This window comes from Mesoplodon densirostris, chromosome 3 (assembly GCF_025265405.1).
Source record: "Mesoplodon densirostris isolate mMesDen1 chromosome 3, mMesDen1 primary haplotype, whole genome shotgun sequence".
Classification (NCBI taxonomy): Eukaryota; Metazoa; Chordata; class Mammalia; order Artiodactyla; family Ziphiidae; genus Mesoplodon; species Mesoplodon densirostris.
The window spans coordinates 6448403-6473545 of record NC_082663.1 but is presented as its reverse complement, the minus strand read 5'-3'; the positions used below and the strand labels follow the sequence as shown (position 1 = coordinate 6473545).

At 39.3% G+C, this 25143-nt stretch overlaps 1 protein-coding gene across 3 annotated transcripts in view; it reads right to left on the bottom strand.

Moving 5' to 3' along the window:
• The window catches only part of ADCY2 (adenylate cyclase 2), a 440892-nt gene that overhangs the window by 195006 nt on the left and 220743 nt on the right, over window positions 1–25143 (bottom strand). For all 3 annotated transcript variants that reach the window (XM_060092712.1, XM_060092713.1, XM_060092714.1), the window contains exon 4: window positions 22829–22978. In XM_060092712.1, the coding sequence (XP_059948695.1) occupies window positions 22829–22978 (150 nt within the window). The remainder of the gene's footprint in view (window positions 1–22828; window positions 22979–25143) is intronic.

The window sequence follows — 25143 nt, the reverse complement described above, 5'->3', positions numbered from 1 at the left end:
CAGAACAGGAAAATAATATTACTTCTGCTTTCAAAGTTATCATATTGTTTGAGAAAAGAACAAGGCAATTCCTTCAGTGAGTGTATCTCTAAATTTAAGAAGATCACACTTGTGTGACTCTGAGAATGTAAAGATGATAGGCATTTTCTTAGCCAGAGGAGTGATTTATTAGATGGTTTTATGTCCAGTAGCATTAGTAGCTTAACTTCTGAGCCATTATTGTTTGTGTAACCCATAGCTAAGCGCAAAAGAATTTATCCAATTCTATTGTTTATCAGAACTTGACAGCATATTTATTCTGCAATGGTGGAAATGGCTTGCTTCATGAATCTAAAATAATACCTTCTTGCTCATCAAAATTCTATTAAATAACATAAAATGATTTTAATTCATTTTATCTATATTTAAAAATGTCTACATTTTATGACTCAAGATTAGTTTATTTTATATATTTCAGTTCTCACAATAAGCCTGTTTTTCTGTCCCTAGGCATTTTACTTGACAAAGATTTTCTTAAATTATTAAGAAACTCTGCCTTTTTCTATTGTCAGGAAATGTGCTTTGGTGAGGGTGTCCATTATCTGAAATGACTAGAATGAAGAATACTGACATTCTTGGGTCACCAGTTGATGATATTTGTGGTAGAATAAACTTCTAGTCTAAATAGTATTTTTTTTCCATTATGTCATTGTAGTACTCACCCTTGTAAATACAAAGATAACTGTGGACCTAAGAAACTATTTTAAGTGGATGCTTTGCTCTGAAGAGCTTCTTGTAAGGAGCATACGCGAATTTCTAAAATTCCCAAAAGTAATTAGCTAATAAAATAGGAGTAATGTGCCATGAGAAATGAATGCCATGCCCACAGGATAGAAATGAATGTCCACAGATAGGAAGGAATTAAAAGCTTAGTGGCAACAACTAAAAATCATAGCCAGAACTTGAGATGCAGTGAAAATGAAAGAAAGGAAACCAGTCATAGAATTTTCTTTGAAGGTTTCTGGGATATTTAAAATAAGATAGGTAAAATGTAAAATCACGGGCCACTAGGCAGGTAGGAAGTCTATTGAGGCTCAGAACCCTCGTTTTACACACGAGGAAAATGAAGCCCAGTGAGCACTGAAATCACTTAGAGGTGTGCCTTTCCCCTGGGCCCCTCCAAGGGGAAGCAAGAGTAAGGCAGAGGGTCTGATTATTTGTCCCTTTGCTTTGCACTTTAAGTTTGAAATATTTCGATGCAGAGAGAAAAAGAGAACAACATCAGGAAACATCAAAAGTCAAGGACAATGCTACTCTCTCACTTCATCCCAGCTTCCTCTTCCCGTCACTGTGTCCTCAAGTCCATTCTAAATGTAAGATAGATAGCTAGTAGGATGCTGCTGCATAGCACAGGGAGATCAGCTCGGTGCTTTGTGACCACCTAGAGGGGTGGGATAGGGAGGGTGGGAGGGAGACACAAGAGGGAGGGGATATGGGGATACATGTATATGTATAGCTGATTCACTTTGTTATACAGAAGAAACTAACACACCATTGCAAAGCAATTACATTCCAATAAAAATGTGAATAAAAGTCAAGGACACTTTGAACTGCAGCAATTAGAAGTGATGATTCTTTGTAGAACTTTATGTACTTCTAAAATGTTGCCAAATGCTGGTGGAGAGAGAATAGAAGGCACAATTAAGAGGCCAAAGGTCCAGCAACATATTAGCTGGTTTACAGCCTTCATTCTTGGTCCCTTTGTATCTTCTTATGGTTGTTACTTTCTTAATTTTTAAGAAGTGTCAAAAGCATTGCAGGTTTCCAAAAGTTTAGATTGAGGCTACTTTTCTGCATAATATTCAGGGGTACTTCTCAGTGTTCATGCAGTAGGTGAATCCCTGTGCAAAACCATCAATTCACAGCTCACAGAGACCAGAAGCCTGCTAGGTTTAAGATCCACACAACCTCCACCTAGTGACTAAGGGCCCAGGTGCACTGTATGCTGGCTGCCATTCAGTGATACTCCAGAACCCTGACATACATGCTTCATACCTAGAACAGCCCCATCGGGTGGGGCAGATTACTACCACTATTCGCATTCGACAGACCGGGAAATCCAGGCGCAGGGAGGTTAAAAACCAACAACCAAGTCAAGCAAAAAACACATGTCCAGGGTCGGTCACACAGTCAGACAGGGCTCCACGTTAGAAGTTGAAAGGCACATGTACACTCCAAGGAAGGACAGAAGGGTCTGCTCAGTGAGGGGGTTCTGGTTAGAATGGAGGTCCTCAACCTTTCCTGAGAGCACTGAGCTTTCTTGCAGTAGCTTTTTAGAGGAGGCAAGTTTCAGGCTGAACGCCTCAGGAGGATGACGCTGGGACATGTGGAAGTAAAGAAAAATGCTCCCAAGAGCAAATTACTCCCAAATAAAGCCTATTCCTGAGTCTTGTCTTCAGGAATTTGGGTGAAATCGCCCATCTGCACAAACTTTTGCTAAAACCTCAGTAATTCCCTGCCATATGTATGTATGGCAAAAACACCACAGCATAAGTCGACTCTACATAATCTGATATTTATGATATTTATAAAGAATTCGGTTCCCTTAGATGAAAGATGTTATGTAAATGCAGGTACCAATAACGCTGAAATGAATAACATGCTTCAGGGGATTCTGAATTTCACAGCTTAAATGTAATAAGCTCTTTTTACTTGGTCCTTAAACTGAGATTTTATGGCACATGGATGGAAGAAAGATATTAAAGCCTCAGTGTATGAAACTGCATCATTCAGGATGGCTTTTCCTTACATAAGCACTGTCTTTTTCCTTTGCAATGAAATTTGAATTACCACTTAAAGAGTTTTTCAAATTTAACACAGGACCTGCTTTGATGAATATAAAAATCGAATTCTCCCCTTTAATGCTGTTTGAAATTAAAAATATTCACTATGGGGCTTCCCTGGTGGTGCAGTGGTTGAGAGTCCGCCTGCCGATGTAGGGGACACGGGTTCGTGCCCCGGTCTGGGAAGATCCCACATGCCATGGAGCGGCTGGGCCCGTGAGACATGGCCATTGAGCCTGTGCGTCCGGAGCCTGTGCTCTGCAATGGGAGAGGCCACAACAGTGAGAGGCCTGCGTACCGCAAAAAAAAAAAAGAAAAAAAAAATTCACTATGACTGAAAGCAATGGGGTAAACCACTTCTTATTTTTAAATGTTATGTTCTAGAAGAAATCAATTTTTCTAGACAAGATAAGACAGCCTCAACCCAATAACTCCCAAGCTGAAATCATCTGATTTCTAAAGTGTTAGAATTTTCTTCCTCTTGCTGTTCAAATTAATAGTGTTATTTTTACACTAGGCAGCTATAATTATTTAGTTTTATTACTTAGTATGAATTCTCAAGTTTTACTAGTTTCTTGGCTCACGAAGTTTCTCTTATCCCCCCCTTTGTTTGAACTTATTTTTATTTGTTTCACTGGAGGAAAACCTCAAATTTCCATGTCATTATACCTGTAGGGGGTTGCGTTTTCTGAGCCTACGTGTGCCTGAAAATCAAACTGCCCATTTATGAATGGTAGTTTGACTTGGTGAACAAATTGAAGTGCAAAATACTTTTCTTAAGTATTTTTAAGATTTTGCTCTACTACTGGCATTGATTATGAGGAATGCAAATCTGACTCTTGTCCCACAGCAATTATCCTTGTTTCCTTCTTTCCAGAAGCTTTTAGAATTTCTCTCCTTCTTCTTAGTACTGACATGTTAGCAGCATAGACATGAGTCTAACATGGATATTTGGACTGCCTGTCATTGAATAAACAAAGAATCAGGCTCATAACTCAAGTATCTTATAGTTTCCGCATATATATTTTTTCAGTATAAAGAAATATCTTTAAATGATGGCTTAAAAGAAGATGAGGATAAAGATATTACTAGAAAGAAAATAGTGTATGTGATTGGGAATTTGTTCACTGGTGACCTTTTGATACATGAGTCATCTTCCCTCCCAAAGCTCTTGTACAAACTGGACCCTCTCTCACTGGTGACAAGGTGGGGACATCCTTTAATCTCCCCAGTTTTCAACACTTCCTTCTTCATAGTCTGTCAGCTGAAAAAATATCTCCTGGCTTCTATGGGTTGCACTGGCTCTTTTTTCCCACAGGACTTTGAAGATGCATATGCTGGTTGTGTTTTTATTATCACTCTTCAAAACTCCCCAGTGAAGCCAGTACCCTATCACATGAGCCTCAGTTGTCTTTCAGTCCTGATATAAAGTGTCAGCTACCTCCTGTGGACTCTCTTTAGGCCATCTGGAATTCAGAATGCATATAAACATACTCTAAATATATACATTCAAAATACATGTATTTATAAATATGTATAAATAAATATATAAACTTAGGGATCACATATATGAATATATTTATATATATATATATATATATATATATATATATATTATATGTGTACTTGTGCACATGGGGGGAGCATGTGTGTGCATACACGCATATGTATTGGGAACATGCCCTTGGCTCAGTGATAATAAAAATATATAAGACACCCACAGTTCTACTGAGGTAGGTAATGTCATTACTCCATTGCTTTGGTCTGAATGTCTGTGTCCCCCTGGTATTCATATGTTGAAATCCTAGCCTCCAGTGTGATGGTTCATTGGGGGTGATCAGGTCATGAAAGCAGAGCCCTCACAGTTGGGATGAGTGTCCTTATAAGAGAGACTCCAGGAAGCTCCCTTCCTCCATGTGAGGAAACAAGGAGAAGTCTGCTGTCTGCAACTTCTTCAAGAGGGTCTTCACCACAACCCCATCATGCTGGCTCCCTGACCTTGGACTTCCAGCCTCCAGAACGATGAGCAATAAATTTCTGCTGTTTACAAGCCACTCAGTTCATGGTATTTTGTTACAGCAACCTGACTAGACTAACGAACTCACCCATTTTACAGATGAGGAAACCAAACACCAGAAAGGTTACACAACTTTCCCTGAGTCATGCAGGTATCAAGGGGTGTCAAAGGATTCAAAATCAACAATGAGGAAACAGAACCACGCTTACAACAATTACACAATACTGCCTCTCAGCAAACAGTTCAAAGAACAGCTGTCAAGGACACTGCATTATTAACCAGATCAGTGTGTTTACATGTTCAGCTTTGCCCTGATACTAACCGTGCCTTTCAAGGATTAATATGACATGAATCTGATGAGGGCAGGGTGCAGGAAAAACCGAAAGAGGTGGCAGTGGGGATGTCAAATATAAACGACACAGCAGAGCAATTGGTTTTTTGGGATATTCAAAGGAGAAAGCACAGACAAAGTGTATGGTCTGGATTAAAATGGGGTTTGGACATTCTGAGTATGTGGTATTAATGAAAAATGCATCTAGAACCCAGGAAAAGATGGAGGCAGAATAAGTGCATTGAAGCCATCAATCCAGACAGAATGACTGAAAATGTGTGATGAGCTGAAAACTGACCAAGACAAATATGGAGAAAAGATGGCTCTGTGCGGAGTCCTTACGAACATGTGTGTGTGCTTGGTGGGAAAGAGTGTCTACCAAAAATATGGAGAGAGAGAAAAAAGTTAGGGATCCCAAGTGGTACCAGGTAATGGGAACCAAGAGAGAAGGTTTTTGTTTTTCCCTCCAAGAATATTTTCTTTCCAAAAAAATATTGGCAACAAAAGTCAACACTACAGAAACTTAGGATGCAAATATCTTTACATTTAGCAAGTGTTTTCAGCTGAACAGTGAGTTTTGATAGCAGTTGGGTAGTGAACTTAGGAAGTGGGTAAAAAGGAAAGAGAAACAAAGAGTGGTCCCTAATTTCTCAAGAAGTTTAGTGGTGAGTGAAATGGAACAAGAATGAAGAAACTCGTGAGATATCTAAGCAAATATAACTTTTTCTTAGTTTATGTATTAATTTCAAAATAAGAGAAACTGGAACGTTTATTAGCAAAGAAGAACATAGATATGTGTTATTGGGACAACTTAGATAAAAAGTAAGTACAATGTTAAAATGTTGGTGTATATTCTAAAATGTTCACAAAATACATTAGAAATAAAGCAGACACCTTACAAATCGTAATAAAAAGGAAAGGACATACAAAATAGGATGACGTTACTATAAAAAAAGATTAGGAAACAGCATTCAGTATCAGGAGATAGAATGAGAGAAGCTAGATATGGTGTAACCATTATGATGACAAATGCAAATGGTTTATATGTATCTCTCTAAAGTCAAAGGTAAGTTTAGATTTAAAAGCAAAATCAAAATGCCATGGCTTAAAAAAGAAATGTTTAAGGAAGTAGAAAAAATAAAAATACTTTTTAAAAGTTTGTGTATTTAATTGTGTAAGACAAAATGATGGACATTTCCTGTAAGCACAGGCACCAAGAAAACTGCCCCATAGAACAATGTCATTCAGTGTAGTATTGGAAGCTCTTGATACCAGAAAATGTAAAAAAATTAAACATATAAAAACATAAAGTGTAGTTTGAAAGTGATTATCATATCAGGAAGAAAGCACTATTAGAGTAAATAGAGAATTTCCTGAGGGTCTGGTTACAAGATAAACACACATCCCAACAATATACTGTTACAAAATACAGCATACTGTTCATAGACAGACAAAAGTCATGGTGAAAAGAAAATAACCTTTTCACAGGAACCTATAAAAATTTCAGAATGAACTTATTAAGACTGAGTGGGATCTTTGCAGAGAAAACATTAAAAGCTTTGCCGATTGAGTTAATGATACAGTTTGTAAATAGAGAAATCCAACATTTCCGAATGGGAAAGTTATAGGAATATATTTAAGAACCTGAAAAAATGATACACCCCAGTCTATGCAGAAAAATAAAAGACGAAAAATAAATCAAAGAAAATTCTAATTAAAATATATATAAAAAGGAAGGGTGGTGGTAATCTTGCGAGTTACAGGAAATACCTCAAATACAACAATTACAACGTGAAATTACTAAGACATGGGCACAGAAACAAACTCCTGAATAAAATAGATTTGGCCTAAAAACTTAAAAAGTTGATATATGATAAAATAAACATCATCATATTATAGAACACAGAAGGATAACTCAGCAGAAGGAGAAAAATACAGATTCACATCTTACACTGTGATTGTTATTCTTTAAGTTTGGGGTGTTGGGTAATCTCCGTGCTTTTGATCTGCATTTTTATTTTACAACTCCAAGTTGATTACAAAGCACTGTACACAGAGCTTCACAGAGTCTGAGAATCCTGGGGCAGATGGAATGGGCAGTTCGGGTCCCTCACGATGCACAAACACTTTAAGCACATCCCTGACAGGTGATGAACCTGCCTCCTGAGCACCTGTGAAGGAGCATGTAGGTTCCCTGCTTCCCAGGAGCTGGAGCACTGCCCAGGGAGAGGGGGTGTGAAGGGAGCATCAGACCTGGGTCCTCCCTGGAGGGCATAGGTGACACTGGGGACATACATGGTAGCATTTGATTTTCAAATTTCTCGTCTCTCTACTCAAGGGGTGTCTGGTGAAGAAAGGCTGAACAGGTACAGAACTTTCTCTGAAGCATCAGAAAAGTAACTTTTCCAAACCCCCTCCCAGCTGGAGGATGGTATTAGCCATTACTTCTTTAGATATAGAAGACAATTCAGCCCATGACTCTCTATTTCACCAGAAAAGATAGTAAGACATGAAATGATTAAACTCATCATTCTCTAGAGAAAATACCCGCAAAATATCTTAAAATTGGTATTTCTCTTTTTTGGCATGATAGTATTCTTGATTTGTCCTCTCTAGCCTTCAATCTCATGTTGTTCATTTCCCAATGAAATAAAATCAAACCATGATGTCAGCAAAGGCAAAAGACAGTTGCTATAAATGCTAATCTACATGGCAAACTACGGGAACATTTTTCCGGAAAGCATATAAAAAGCAAACTTTATTTAAAAGCAAGTTTAATTTTTTTTTCCATTATTCATCAGCAACTCTGAGAGATCTTTCAATTCTCTCTGGTATAGAAGTTGTTACATTTTATATTCATGTATATCAGCTGATGAAGTATCAATACATTGCTCTTTAATGGAAGGATTCCCCTCTGTTTTTCAGTAAGCATTCAAAATCCCACTCAGAGCTTTTCAGAAATCTCACTCATTTGAAAGGGTTACACCTTCAGAGCCCAAGTTTTGAGCTCCATCTCTCTGCCCCTTTAAAAGAGTAGACTCTGTCCTTGACATTTGTCTCTCTGTGCTGACCCATCCTTTGGAACACCCAATCCTAAGTATACTCCCTAAACATTTTTTTCTCAGCTTGATAATAACATTCCCCAGGAAAGAGCTGAAATAGTAATTAAGCTCTGTATTCATCTACATCAAAATCTAACGCTGTTTTTTTTTACAACTTTATTGGAGTATAATTGCTTCACAATAGTGTGTTAGTTTCTGCTTTATAACAAAGTGAATCAGTTATACATATACATCTCTTCCCATATCCCTTCCCTCTTGTGTCTCCCTCCCTCCCGTCCTCCCTATCCCACCCCTCTAGGTGGTCACAAAGCACCGAGCTGATCTCCCTGTGCTATGCTTCCCACTAGTGTAAGCTATTCTCACAATTGTATCCATGAGCCCAGTATTTCAATACAGGCTAGTTTAAATGCACGTTCTCCAGCAGATCTGGAGCAACTTAACAGGGTGGGTGATTTCATGCTTGTATTTTACCTTTGACATAAAAATTGCATCGTTCATAACACACACACACACACAATTCTGTGTGTGTGCTCCCTACTGTAAGGATATTGCTCACTTCCATGACAATGAGGCTAAAATAACACACATTCATAGAAATATTTTAGCTAAAATTACACTAGAAACTTCTGGGGAGAGGCATATGGGTCTGAGAGAACAGGAGATTGCAAAGTTTTGCTGTTTTTCTTTATTCTTTTTGAGGATTTAACATGACCAAATATTACTTATGGAAGTCATGAATAACCACGTAACTGAGCCTCCTAATGGAAAGATGTAGCTGATAGCACCTGGGTTCATTCAGAGCTGCCGTGTAAGAACAGTTCAGAGATGACATTTAACCTGCAGAGAATTCAGAAGAGACAAAAGGAGAGATTTATGAATGGTGGATCAAAATGGCATAGGAGCTCTGAGGAGTCCAGGGGTTGCTATAAATCATTTGGAGTCCAAAGTATCAGAAGATCCTGTTTTGGGACCATTGATAATAAAAAAGTTAGGCTAATTACTTCCACATAGCTATATAATTAATAATGGCATTATAGGGCTTCCCTGGTGGTGTAGTGGTTGAGAATCCGCCTGCCGATTCAGGGGACATGGGTTTGTGCCCCGGTCTGGGAAGATCCCACATGCCACGGAGCGGCTGGGCCCGTGAGCCATGACCGCTGAGCCTGCGCGTCCGGAGCCTATGCTCCACAACGGGAGAGGCCACAACAGTGAGAGGCCCGCATACCTCAAAAATTAATTAATTAATTAATTAATTGCATTATAAAGGTTGAATGCATTATAAAGGTTGAATGTAGAAAGAGAAGGGTGGGGGGAGAAAGACAGCACAGGATACACGGATGTATCTTGACCCATCTGGAGTGTCATAGTACATGTCCTTGCCTACTCCATGTAGGCAACTGTACCAGGGTATAAGGATACAAAGAAAAATAATAAAATAATAGACAGCCCCGCCACCAAAGGATCCACAGTCAGGTTCCAGGATGGCAGGAGTGGGCCCCAGGTAGGCCTCTGGAAATGAACCCCAGAGTCACTTCGTCTGGTGGTAAACTCTCGGGCAGCTGCCAAGATGGCAGCCACATTTTGACACCTAGTGACCTGTGGATGGGAAAGGCCATTAGTAGGAGCCTGGGCAAGGATACCTTCACTTGTGGCACCTTTTGCATTATGTGAGTGAGTTTTGTGTTTTGTTTTAATGCACTTTTCTTCCTCCAACCTTTGGATCTTGTCCCTGAGTGACAAAGATTTCTCACGACAAAGCTTGTCCAAGGAATGGCCATTTCTTTCAGGGCTGAGATGGTTGCATGGCCTGCGGGCCTTAGATTCCATCAGATTGGTCTGAGTCAATGAAAAAATATTCCTGTTCTTATTCTACACTACTCCTCTAGAAAATGAAGTCATCTGGCACACAACGCGCCAGAAAGGAGCCTAAAACAGGACTGGAAGCAACAACAAAGAAAATTCCATTCTGAGGCCAAACATTAGTCCCTGGACTCTTGTCACTTGGAATCTGGCTAATCAAGATGTGCAGGGGTCCGTGGACAATAGTAAGAAAATCTCAATGTATCTGCTGCTGCTTTTTCATGCTGAATCTTAAGGAGGTGGCTGAAGCTGCCATCTACTGCTCTTTGTTTGTGCTTTTCAATTCAAATAATTCTGTGGCTTGCTGATGGATTTTTATCTTCAGGTGAAATGCCTAGCCTTGCTTTTCCATAATGAGAATTATGCTTTTAGTAAAACTGTGCAACCTTGAAACTTTTACACTCTGGGTAGTGATCCTCCCAGGAATACGGTTATAATGGCACATTCATTGATATGTAATCTTTTTTTTTTGGCGAAGAGGATGAAGTATTTTTCCTTTAACATTTAGGCTTATGGTTTCAATTTAATGGGTTTCTAAAACATAGTTAACCCAAGTTGAGGCTTGAGTTTTTGTCTTAATTCGTTCTCTTTACTTTACCCATTGGCCTCCCAACTTTTTTGTTCCCTTTCATGGTTTCCATGTTGTTACTATTTGCCTATTTACAAAAAACTCTTTTTCATTGTTTCTATTTGGGTTCAAAACTTTCTAGTAGCTATTACCAGAACACGAGCCAGCATACACATGAGCCAGCTGTGATTATTTAGTAACTGTAATCCAGGAACTGAGTTGCCTTTCTAGAAAAATCAATCAATCCCTCTGCCCATCCCTTCCTGAGAATGATTCAATGATTCAGAATAAAAGAAAGACACGTTGGGAAAACTATGTAATATAATACAGTAGAAACTATTAATAGCTTAAAATGTACTGCCAGAGATGCCACAGTAAGTATGTAAGACAACATTGTTTTCCATCTTGTGTAAAGAAAGTCTTGACCAAACAAACTGCTCCGCATTTTTAGCTTCCCTTTCCTGCTACACATGTCAAAGGAGCCGTCAAAACTCGTAGCATGCCCTTCCTCACCTCCCGTTCAATTTAACCCCTCTGCCCGGCGACCACCATGCTGCCAAGACCAATGGTCACTTCTTCACACACTGCCCTCTGTGACTCACCATTTGACTAAGTTGACTGCTATCCCCCTAAACTTCCTTTTTTTGGCTTCTACTGAACCACACTTTCTGGCTTTTCTCCCATGTAATGGGTGATCTTTCTCAGTGAATGGCTAACTTCTTACCCTCTATCTCTTTTCAAATATTGGTACGCTTTGGGGGTTTGGCCTAGGTCATTCTTGTCTTTTCTAAACCTAATCTCTCCCTAGGGGTTCTCATTTCATCCTTTGAATACCAACTATACGCTGATGTCTTCCAAATTTACATTTTCAGCTCCTGATTTCATTTACAACTGCCAGCTAGGCATCTCCTCTGGGACATAAAATAGGTATCTCAAACTCAACTGTTCAAAACACAACTCGTGATTTCTACTCCACCCCCTGATAAGTATTGTTCCCAAAGACTCTGATATCTAAGAAGTGGCACACCAACCATGATCCAGTTGCTGGAATTCAAACTTAGGGATCTCTCTTGATTATTTTCTTTTCTTCTCACCCAACATTTAATCCTACAGTAATCCCTACTGGTTTCATTTCAAAATAGGTCCTGAATCTGTCCACTCTGATGCAAGCTGCTCTTAGCTCAGGTCTGGACTACTGCCGTAGCTTGTAATGGGTCACCTTGCTAACCCTCCTTCCTCCTCTAATCCATCAAAAATATATGCACCCTTATGTTCACAGCAGCACTATTCACAATGGCTAAGACATGGAAGCAACCTAAATGCCCATGGACAGATGAATAGATAAAGAAGATGTGGTACATGTATACAGTGGAATACTACTCAGCCATAAAAAAAGAATGAAATAATGCCATTTGAAGCAACACGGATGGACCTCGCAATTATCAAACTAAGTGACATAAGTCAGACAGAGAAAGACAAATATATGCTATCACTTATATGTGGAATCTAAAAAATGATCCAAATGAACTTATTTAAAAAACAGAAACAGACTCACAGATAGAAAACAGACTTGTGGTTGCCAAGGGGGAGGGGGTGGAGGGGGATGGACTGGGAGTTTGGGATTAGCAGATGCAAACTATTATATATAGAATGGATAAACAAGGTCCTACTATATAGCACAGGGAACTATGTTCAATATCCTGTGATAAACCATCATGGGAAAGAATATAGAAAAAGAATGTATATATATATGTATAACTGAATCACTTTTCTGTACAGCAGAAATTAACACAATGTTGTAAGTCAACTATATTTCAAAAATAAAAAATAAAAAGAATGTTAGCCAGTTCACATCACTGCCTTGCCTTATTTACAAACCTTCGGTGACTTCCCACTCCATGTATAATAAACTCACAAGTCCTTAACACACCTTGTGAGGCCCAGTGTGTGGTCTGGTATCTGATTGCTGTCTCCTTCTCTCTTCTCTTCTCATTTCCAATGATCCCACTGACCTTTATGCTCCTCAAACAGGCCAATCAGTATCCTAAGTCTAGACCTTTGTAGGCCCACTCCTTCTGCTGAGAGCATTTCTCATCACATCATCATAGGGCTGCATATTCCTGTGATTCATGTTGCAACACAACTGTCACATCCCCAGAGAAGCCCCCCTGACTGGCCTCTCCAATGCACCACTCTACCTACCCCACTAAGCTTAGTCACATTATCTTTTTGTATCTTCTCATGAAAATTCTGCCTTCCAACAGTTATGGTCTGTCTCCTGCCATTCAAAGGTAAGCCCAAAGACAACAGGGGCCTTTAGTCTGCTACTAAGATACTACTCTAGTCCTTGGGTTAATCCCCTGGCACATAACAGATAATCGAAGAAAAAACTCTGAAATAGAAGTTTAGATACATAAGAGGGACTTCCATAACCTTCATAATCCTGTATTTAATGGAAGAATATATGTAAAAACCCTATTTTAATTTAGTAGTTTATGCACAGGTTTATATGCATGCCATTACCTTTAATATTCCTCATATTTCATTCCTGAGTGTATCATATAGCCCTACATTCTTTCACATTTATGGAAAACATAGGTTTGGGGGAAGAATTTTCACATCCAATAACATACATGTATTAAATGGCCAATAATAGACCAAAGGATTCCTCTTGAGAAGCACAAGAACAAAATTTCCTAAAACTCTGAGGATACTCAGACAACTTAAAAAGGGAAAACTCCAAAGAATAACACCTTCTGAAAACATACATGCATTAACAAAATTCTAAAGCTCCTAACTCGTAGTTTTCAATGTGTTATAAACATTGGGGAGTGCCTTGATTCAGCAAGCACAGCCCTAATGCAATGGGAGGTGTTTTTATCTGTGACTATGCTTATGATGATAGACTCTTAAACACAAATTCAATAACTTTAACATTTTGAAATCAGCCCCATGCTGGTGAGCCCAAAATGCCTTTTTTCCTCATTAACAGGTATACTGGACTATCTTTGACTCCGTTTTCAGGAAGAAAACTATGATTGCAATCACAGAAGATCTGACATTTGACTTTGATTTTGGAGTAGGACACACATTTTCTCCTGTGTGTGACAAATACCAGAAGAATGGTTACTGCAGCCAGAAGGACTGATTCTGGAACTCTTTTTTATTGGGTTTGTTTTACTCATATCAAATGATGTTGAACTTACTTGAGTCTTTCCATTACATTATCCTTTTCCTATTATACAATCTTACAAGCATCAAACTACTGTGTCACAGGCTATAAAAAATAAGTGGTCTCCAAGAAAAACTCAAAACTTTCAGAAGCCAAAAATATCAAAACCAGATGCTCTCCTGAGGGTGCACCTTCTGGTTTTTTGTTTGTTTGTTTGTTTTTGTTGTTTTTTTCTGTGTGTGTGTGTGTGTGTGTGTGTGTGTGTGTGCTTCTCTAGTATTAAAAACAAACATTAGCTTGTGATAATCTGGAGCAATATAAATGTTCCCCAGGTGTTTCTCCAATAAGACAGGTGAGTGGCTTCCTCACAATGGACATTAGATTGGGGTTTTGCTCAAGGATCTTACAGGGAGGAAACTTCTGGAGGTTTTATTTTACCATTTAGCTTTTCTACTGTCATGATATAAATAGGCATTTGCATACATTGCTTGATTAATTATTGTAACCATACTTTATTTTTTTCCTTTAGAACAGGATGTCTAACTTTTTAAAGAATGAACACTGATGCTATTTTGAGCTCCTATTACTAATCTCCTGAAATGATGCTCTTCATTAGGCATCAAGATTTGACATTGTTTCCAATGGTCTTCCTCCTATTTCCCCTTGACCTTTGATTTACAGCTGTTGATTCCTCCTTAAAGGAGCCAGAGTACACATTCACAGCATGGCCTTCCTTGTAGTCTTTGAAAATATGTAGTGTTCTCATCCATTCTAACTAAAGAACTCATCAGAAAATATTGCAGCCTTGATGATTTGAGGGTTACTTATTTTTTTTTCTGGAATTGATTTTCATTTCCCATTTATAAGCTCCTATAAGCATCATGGCATAACCTGTAACATCCCAAAATATGTTGTCCTGGTATTTCTCAATGAAACATAATATCTGATTTTTGAGAGAATTTAAGCAATCAATAGGATACAATGCCATGCAAACTGTTAAAGCAATTCTTTAACTTCATTCTGATGCATTCGAATGGCAAACACTGGGAAGAGAACTCTTATGAAATCTCAACTCTTCATTTTTTCAACTTCCAAGCAAAACATAAGTGTCATCTTCTACATCATTCGATCTTTCACTAGTGAGTGGTGAGAAAAAGTGGTGACTCACATAAACTATGTCCTTTCCGTCGAGGGACTGATACCAAGAGAAAAATTTGTAATTCATCACTTAATGAAATGGAAACAAGTGGCCACTAAGAATGATACAAGTTATGACTCCATCAAGGAAGGGATACCAAAGAAAAAAAATGACACAAGTGATTATTAAATAAAACAGAAAAAAAGTGGATGGGGTGGGAAAAAAGTTTAACTCATAATCTTTGAGGATGTAAGTAGGGGTTAGCCTATCTGAACCAAACTGTATGTACCGTGTGATGTTTTGTGTTTCTCATCTTCTGCTGTCTCCGCTGGGTGCACGATCCTACCCAAAGATCATGGAATAACATTTATACTGAAACTTGCTGCTTTCATTCTTCAGGAACTGCAGTGAGAAAGTCTTGCTCGCTTGAACTCTTCTTGGGCTCTCGATGTCCAATTAGGTTTTTATCAAGAGGCATTACTTGATTTGCATTTCTCTAATGATTAATGATATTGAGCATTCTTTCATGTGTTTGTTGGAAATCTGTATATCTTCTTTGGAGAAATGTCTATTTAGGTCTTCTGCCCACTTTTCGATTGGGCTATTTGTTTTATTTAATATTGAGCTGCATGAGCTCCTTGTATGTTTTGGAGATTAATTCTTTGTCTGTTGCTTCATTTTCAAATATTTTCTCCCATTCTGAGGGTTGTCTTTTGGTCTTCTTTATGGTTTCCTTTGTTGTGCAAAAGCTTTGAAGTTTCATTAGGTCCCATTTGTTTATCTTTGTTTTTATTTCCATTTCTCTAGGAGGTGGGTCCAAAAGGATCTTGCTGTGATTTATGTCATAGAGTGTTCTGCCTATGTTTTCCTCTAAGAGTTTGATGGTGTCTGGCCTTACATTTAGGTGTTTAATCCATTCTGAGTTTATTTTTGTGTGTGGTGTTAGGGAGTGTTCTAATTTCATTCTTTTACAGGTACTTGTCCAGTTTTCCCAGCACCACTTATTGAAGAGGCTGTCTTATCTCCACTATATATTCTTGCCTCCTTTATCAAAGATAAGGTGACCATATGTGCGTGGGTTAAGCTCTGGGCTTTCTATCCTGTTCCATTGGTCTATATTTCTGTTTTTGGGCCAGTACCATACTGTCTTGATTTGGTTTCCTTTTATTTCTTTTTCTTCTCTGATTGCTGTGGCCAAAACTTCCAAAACTATGTTGAATAATAGTGGTGAGAGTGGGCACCCTTGTCTTATTCTTGATATTAGTGGAAATGGTTTCAGTTTGTCAGCATTGAGGACGATGTTGGCTGTGGGTTTGTCATATATGGCCTTTATTATGTTGAGGAAAGTTCCCTGTATGCTTACTTTCTGGAGGGTTTTTATCATAAATGGGCATTGATCATTAGAGAAATGCAAATCAAAACTACAATGAGATATCATCTCACACTGGTCAGAATGGCCATCATCAAAAAATCTACAAACAATAAATTCTGGAGAGGTTGTGGAGAAAAGGGGACCCTCTTGCCTGCTGGTGGGAATGTAAATTGATACAGCCACTATGGAGAACAGTATGGAATTTCCTTAAAAAACTAAAACTAGAACTACCATACGACCAAGCAATCCCATTGCTGGGCATGTACCCTGAGAAAACCATAATTCAAAAAGAGTCATGTATCAAAATGTTCGTTGAAGCTCTATTTACAATAGCCAGGACATGGAAGCAACCTAAGTGTCCATTGACAGATGAATGGATAAAGAAGAAGTGGCACATATATACAATGGAATATTACTCAGCCATAAAAAGGAACGAAACTGAGTTATTTGTAGTGAGGTGGATGGACCTAGAGACTGTCATACAGAGTGAAGTAAGTCAGAAAGAGAAAAACAAATACTATATGCTAACACATATATATGGAATCTAAAAAAAAATTGGTTAGAAGAACCTAGGGGCAAGACAGGAATAAAGATGCAGACGTAGAGAATGGAATTGAGGATACGGGGAGGGGGAAGGGTAAGCTGGGACAAAGTGAGAGAGTGGCATGGACATATATACACTACCAAATGTAAAATAGAGAGCTAGTGGGAAGCAGCCGCATAGCACAGGGAGATCAGCTCAGGGCTTTGTGACCACCTAGACGGCTGAGATAGGGAGGGTGGGAGGGAGGGAGATGCAAGAAGGAAGAGATATGGGGACATATGTACATGTATAACTGATTCACTTTGTTATAAAGCAGAAACTAGCACACCATTGTAAAGCAATTATACTCCAATAAAGATGTTAAAAAAAAAGAAAGAGGCATTGCTGTGAGATGCTTCATCCTGGACTCCATGTACCAACTCAGATGCAGACAGACAACTGGGGGAAATGCAGTGTCGTGCCCTGTGTGCAGCAATGTCCATTCTGCTCGTGAAAAGTAGACTTCTGAACGTGGTGAGATGGAACTGCTAAGAGTGTTAGCAAGACTCCCCATCTCTTCTAGCAGACAAAGCAGAACATTTCTCTGTTCAATCTGTTTGCTTCAAGGAAGAAGGGAACTTATTATAGAGGGCATTCAGGAGAAGGCAGAGCCGGCATCAATCACTACCTGCCCCCCACGCTCTGCCTCAGCACAGTCAACGGCTTGGCCAGGGTGGCAGCTGATTTCTGTTGCTTAAGTTAGTGCATTAAGTCATGAGAGTTCAATGCAAGACCAGCTACTGATTACTTTCTTAGCAGGATACCATTCTGGACGCTGAAAAGACTGTTTCTTAAATGTGGCAAAAGATCAAGTAGAAGAACTTCCATCAGAGGTAAAGAAGTTAGGAAATTTGACCAAGGTCACACTGAAAGATGATGTACGTAACTAGGATTCAGCTCAGGTGGCCTCCAGAGTCCACTACAGAATGGAAATCAAGCCACAGACAGATTTAACACTGCAGCTTCTTGAGGAAATGATCTTTCATGTAACTTCCTAACATTCTCATGGACAATATGTTCTTATCAGGGAAACACATTACCTAAGGATAAGCCAGGTAAATGTTTGCTATTGTCTTATGCTTTCTTATGTATCTAGTAATAGTAGTAACACAGTTAACTAAAAAAAAAGTCCTTTATGGATGGGAAAAATCTCTATCCTCGGAGATCACTCCAAACAACCTAGGCAGAACAAACATGAGAGGCAGAAATAACAACACTTACTAGCTGAGTGATCTTGGACAAGTAACTTGACAATTACTTTGTTTGTTTTAAGTGAGAAAAAGGACTTAAGTCATAGAGTTGATAAATAAGTTAAGAAGACAGGGTAGTAGGCTGAATAATGAACCTGCAAAGATGACCCTGTTCTAATCCCTGGAACCTGTATGTTACCTTACATGGCAAACCCAGAACTCTGCAGATGTAATTAAATTAAGGACCTCAAGATGGGCAAATTTTCCTGGATTATCCTTATGGGAGGCAGGAGGGTTAGTGAGAGAGAAGCAAGAAGATACAAGGGCAGAATCAGTGATTAGACAGGAGGGTTGGAGAGACAGAGAGATCAGAAAATTCTATGCTGCTGAATTTGAGGATGAGAGAAGGGGCTAGGACCCAAGGAATGCAGGCAGGTTCTAGAAGCTTGAAAAGGGAACTAGACAGATTCTCCCCTCAAAGCTCCCAGAAGGACCCCACCCTGCCAATACCCTGGCCAAACTCACAAGACTGATTTTGGACTTCTGGTCTCCAGAACTGTACAATAGTGAATCTGTTCTGTTTTAAGCCACTGCATTTGTGGTCATCTGCTACAACAGCAACAGGAAACTGATACAACAGTATATGTAAAATAACTGGATAGACAACCTGGTACGTTATGAAGACTCAAAGAAATATCAGTTCCTTCTTTCTCCTTTTCCCTCATGAAAAGGGGCCAAATTTTAGCATCCCAAATCTACAGCAACTCCATCTACACTTTACCTCACATCATAAATGATTTATGCAATACATTCGGTAGTGCCCTAATATTACCTGCTATCATATTAGGATAAAGATGGGTACATTTATTATCTACCCAACCATGGACACAAAAGGACCACTTACTTGTTCCATTGAAATCTGAAGAGAAGAAACACTTTTGTCCGAGAGACCAGAAGCCTACTGGTTCACTAATGGCCCCCATGGTGGGCTACAGATCCAGGAATAACATGGGGTCCACACCTCACTTGACTAGTATTCTCCCTCCACTGAAACACATATTGTGTCATATTCAATCCACAGGATGGCTCCAGAGGAAGGTAGGCCATATAAAGATTCTTTGAATTACATTACTTTCAAACAAAGACAACATATAAATTGAAGAGTGTTTATTTTCTTTCTATAAAAAAAAGCAAATTCAGTTTGCAGTCCTACAGAGGCAATATTTATTTCAACTGCCCAGGCAGTTAAGAGAGAGGGTTCCTGTTTTGCTCTGAATCCAGCTCTCATCAATTCTTGAGAGTCTATTACACACTTCAGGGAGAAACACCTGCTTGATAAAGAGGCTCTATGGCAGTGACATGGTGCACAAGAAATGGCTTTTTCTGCACGATGTGAAACTTAAGACAAAATTCAAAAGTCACCACTTTCAGGCCCCAAAGGTGGCCTCAAGGCTAATGCGATGCATTCGTTTTCCCAGTTAGTAAAAAACTAAATATGGTTTTTAGTGTTTATCCATGAGGGCACTTTTAGGGCAAGAATACAACTCTGAGAAAATCTCTGCTAACATTTTTCATTCCCTTCTCTCTCCAAATCTTATAGCACAAATACTACTTTATTGAAACATGATTTTTAATCTCAAGAAATTCATCTCATTTGCGTCTAGGAAAAATAGCACAAAATTTGAAGAAAAGAAAGTACAGAGTTGAGCAATTTTGAAAAGATTTCAGAATCCCTAGCCACTTCCCAGTAATAGCAACAATTTGTAGACCCCAGGGCGGTTGCAGAAGGGACAGCTTCCTGGGCTCACAGGACATTTGCCTTCCTCCCCAAGGATTAAGGACGACAGGGGGCTGAAGCAGTGAAAGAGGCCCAGTAACTATGAAAGACGGCAGCCCTCAGCCTCTGGGAGTGTCAACTCACTCTGCGGCAACTGCAGATATAACACTAAAACGGATGGTATAGATTTTAACCAAATGGTGGCCAAAACAAATCATCTTGTAGCTGCTCAGCACACACCCCTACCCTGAATGAAGCCCTTTGAAGGACACTACTGTTTGTCCTAGTGACTGTGGATAAAGCAAAAATGGTTTGTGGTATATTCAATATCTTGTAATAACCTACAATGGAAAAGAATCTGAAAAAGTATTATATATATATATGAATCACTTTGCTGTACATCTGAAACACCTATATCTATATCTATATAGATATATATAGATATGGATATATAGAGAGAACATGCATAGAATATATATAACATACATAAAACATATATAGGTGTCTATGTATCTATATATATAGCTATAAATATCTGAACCACTTTTCTGTACATCAGAAACTAACACAATATTGTAAATCAACTATACTTCAATAATTTTTGTTAAAACTGGTTTTTGGTAACGGGTGGAGAGGAAGTGGCACGTGGAATCCTTGCACCTTAATTTGGTTTGTGGCCACACCAGGCCTTATGGTCTCTGAGACTGCTCCTCTGTATGAAGGATACCTAGATTGCCACTGGCCAATTTTTATTTGTTTCCTTAAATCTGTACGATCACACTTTACTGATTTTATTAACTATGGAAATTTTTCATTCCCATTCAATTACATACTGGTCTAAAAATATATATATAAACATTTATTCTATTCTAGAAACATATTTTCCAAAATCCTAACAAGAAAACTACTATATTCTGGGCCCAAGATCCTGAGAGCTGACTACCAAGTTTGGTAGCAAAATACATGTGTGGTGTCCAATTATATTTTATTAAATATCTTTAGTATAAGTTCTTTGTCTTCAAAGTGTCCCTCTTCTCTTTCCTTATTTTAAAAAGGATCATTGGATACTTTTCATAAACTTGTAAGTAGACACCCTTATAATACCTCCCACGATGGTCCCATAAAGTCTGTAGCTCGAGGTATGCCTCACTGGTCTAGTTCTGGAGCCAAGTAAGGTCAAAGCATTGCCCTTCTTGACCACTTGGATGACACCTGGTCCTGGTTGTTCAAGGTCTCTTCAGGGCAGGAAGCAGTTCAGACCAGATCAGCAGTCTGACTTACCACTCTGTCAAGTCCGTACTATAAACATTATAAACCCTTGACTTGGAATTTCAGTTCTTTCTATAACCTTGGTGCAAGTGATGGAAAAGAAAGTTAAATATGACTGACAGGACCAACCTGATCCAGTCACTGCTGTTTGAAAAAGGATACCATCTCTCCCAAAACATCTGAACCCTGTAGAGGGAACAATCGTGAACACTAAGTGCTGGGTGTTGAATCTATGGAATTTTCTAGAACCCAGATTTGAACTGCTACTGAACATGGATAAATGTCCAGTATATGAAGATATACCAGTTAACAGACCCATGTCAACAACTGTCTATTTCTCTTAGTGTAGAATACAGAGTTTGATACACATAGGGACCAAAGAATTAAACATTAATATCTGAATACTTTTGCTACACATGTTGTAACACAAAATTCTTTTTTAAAATAAAACTGGGAGATTTGCTCATACCAGTGGGAAAGCAATATTGACAGCCACATTCCAGTACCTAGAATCATGCCTGCCACAAACTAGATGCTCAGTCAATATTTGTTGAATGGCAAACAGACCTCCCTGTTTTCAAAAAGGAATCCAATTACTATTCATCAGTCCATACACAAATAAAAGTCTAGTGTCAATATTTAAAGGATTTTTTTTTTTGCTCACCACTATAATACATTTTGATGAAATTATATAAAATGGACTAACTCGATACAACTTAACAAATAATAATAACACATCTTTTATGTGCCAAATACTGATGAATGTGCTCAGAGAGGGGTTCACAGAGAGTCATGCCAACCATCACCTTTATAGATGGAAACTGGGTTCCTGCGGAAATACACAAACCCAAGTAAAAAAAACAAAAAACAAAAAAAACCCTATTCATATGGATATTCCACCATGACCTGAAGTTAAGCATGTCAAGTTCAGGACCCATTCCTGGTTTCGCCTCCAAAGCATATCTGCTTCACCTGCTCACCACCATCCTGGATGAGACCACATGGATCCTAGATGGCTTTGCTTCCCTCATCTCCTACTATCTGCATTTCCTATTTTTTCAGTGCTTCGTCGGAGCCTATGTATTTCCCTGATGTATGTTTCCATGCATCACCCACATCAGTCACTGTAGGACAGCCCTCGACACTATAACAACTAGTTCCCCACCAGACCTTCCCTCCCAACTCCAATCACCTCCCTCAAGGATGAGCTCAGTCACCCCATCCCACTTCATTTCATCCCATCCCACTACAGGTGGAAAGCAGGCCCTATAGGAAGTGCTATTGACAACACAGGCAGATTTCAGGTGGGGCACACTCTTGCCACAGAGAAATATGCTTGAACCCCAAATGAGTGTCTTAATAAAGTGTCACTGTAATAATACTCATTATCATTATTATCTGAATGGTGGTTGATGTGGCTGTCAGCACGTGGGTGATCCTGGGGGTTGCTGGGTCTCAATCTGAAGGTGTCATCTCTGCTTGTTGGTTCATGATTCAATCTACCCAGCACACCGCCTGAGGCTGGGCGGGCAGGGCCATCAGATGGCTACTCTGGTTTCCTTCTGATGCCCGTGAGCGGATGAACTGCACACTCGACATGAGCAGTGACAACATCATTTCAACAATGTCTCAAATAACGTGGACATAAGATTGAACATGCATTTTACCTGCTGACGCTTTTCAAATTCCAACTTGATCCGGGACTTGATGCAGTTGCAAGTGTCCTGATACGTCTGCTGCAGCGCGAGTTCCATGAGGTGCTTATGGTACGCCCCGGCCAGGTTCCCACAGATGAAGATGATCACATTGGCCAGGATCTGAGGACACAAAGAGCCACTCAACAGAGCGCCCGTTTATCATTCAAGAACAGAACAACCACACAGTGCACATGAGCAGCAGTCTTCAAAGACATGACTCTGCCTGAGGTTAATTTTATTTCTGTGCCCGAACTAACATTTTTATTTACTTAACAGAAAAGGATGCCATCCCCTTCTTGGATCTGTGCCCTCTGACAGGTCACTTTGTTGTTCCTCCCTTGTCTCTGGGCTCAGCCATGTGATTCACTACAGCTAATGCAATGTGGGTGGGAGTAATCAAGTGCCAGATCCAGCCCAGGTTTAGAAGGCCTGGTGTGTTTTGGGTGACAATCTTGTGTCTCCTCAGGAAAAGACTAGCCCACTGGTCCTGGGAAAATGAGAAACTCATGGAACAGAGACACTCAGCCAACCCATAATCCACTATCAAGGCCACTGAGATTTCATGGTTGTCATACAGCATTACTGTGATACTAGATGATACAGGTTGCCCTCACATCAAACCTGTATTCACTGAGCCTTGAGAAGTTATATTCCCCATTACTTACTGTTTATATAGGAATATAGGAACCTTTCAAACCATATAACTTGTTGCTCTATTCATGATAAAAACCATTCATGTTCACAAAAATTTGTGATGGAAGGGAAGAGAAAAATATATAAAGAAAAACTACAAAGAACCTATAACTGCCTTGCCCATGAAGAACTCGTTGCCATATTTTCTTTTGTCAAGACCGTTACCTTGTTCCAAAGGAACCAAGTTCATTCTGAATGCAGTGTTTTGCTTTGCTTTTTTAATTTAACACTTAATCTGATTTTTTTCAGATCATGAAAATTCTGTAGAAACAGGATTTTGAATGCTTATATAATATTCAGTTCTATGACTATATCATAACTTAGTTATGTCTATACTATCTTTATTAAAATTCTTTATTTATTAATAAAGAATACTTTATTACTTACTTTATTAATATTCTTTATTAATATTCTTTGCATTTGCTTTATGCTATAGTGGTCAACCTCATGTCTAAAGCTTTGGCCTCATATTTAATCATTTCTCAGGCTCAATTAGTAAAATACACTGAGTTGAAAACCCTGAATATTTTAAAGTTCTTGATACATATGGCAAAATTGCTCTGAAAAAAATGTTCCATTGATATTCTCACCACCAGTGTATGACCATGGTCTTTTCAAGGCCCACTATTAACACAGAGCAAGTTGTAATAATAAATAAAACTGACGATCATGTGTTCAGGGCTAGACCTGTGCAGGTCTGTCAGGGCAAGCACGGTCACACCTGCAGAAAATGTCCCTCCGCCCTCACCCCCCTCCACATGACCTTTCCTCTCACCAAATGGGCACTCATCCCTTCAACAACAAAGGCAGAGCATCTGTGTCCAAAAGCCCTGTGCTCCTTGCTAAGGGTCTCCCACTGACACAGGTCAGCTTAACACAACAGTCAACTGACGCGGGGAGCATGCATGCCAGAACTCAAACACTCCTGGGGGAATTTTTATTCCTAAGCCTTCAAGGTTGCCATGACAGGACTTCGCAGAGAATCATGCCATCCTCCCTCTGCATGGTGTAGTACCCCCGATGATTAAAATATTAGCTCTGTGCATTGCTGAGTGCATGTGTGTGCGTGTGTGTGTGTGTGTGTGTGTGACATGCATCTGTGTGTGATTTGCATATGATACATGCAAATCATATGCAAATGATATATGTGTACATAATATGCATGTAAGATTTCTGTGATGTGTATGGTGTGTGTGATTTGTATATGTGATATAGCCATGTGACGTGTCTCTCTCTGAGTGATTCATGCATGATGTATGTATGTGGTACACATGTATACCTGGTATGTGTTATGTGAATGATATGTGTAATGGATGTGTGCATGTCATATGTAATTTATATATGGGATAAACGTATGGTTTTGGGTAGTGTGTGTGGTGTGTGTATGTCATGTGCACAACGTGACACATGCATGTGCTCTGTGTGTGCCTCAGCACAGAACAGGAGAGCAGTGTGCTCGTCTTCGGTGTTGCTCCCAAGCATGTCTAGCTGCACAGGTTCCGTTCCTTCCCACTGCCATCCTTTCCCACATCACTCCCGTGGACGTCAGTCCTTCGAGGATGTGGGAAAGCTCGTGAACTTCCTGGCTTCCT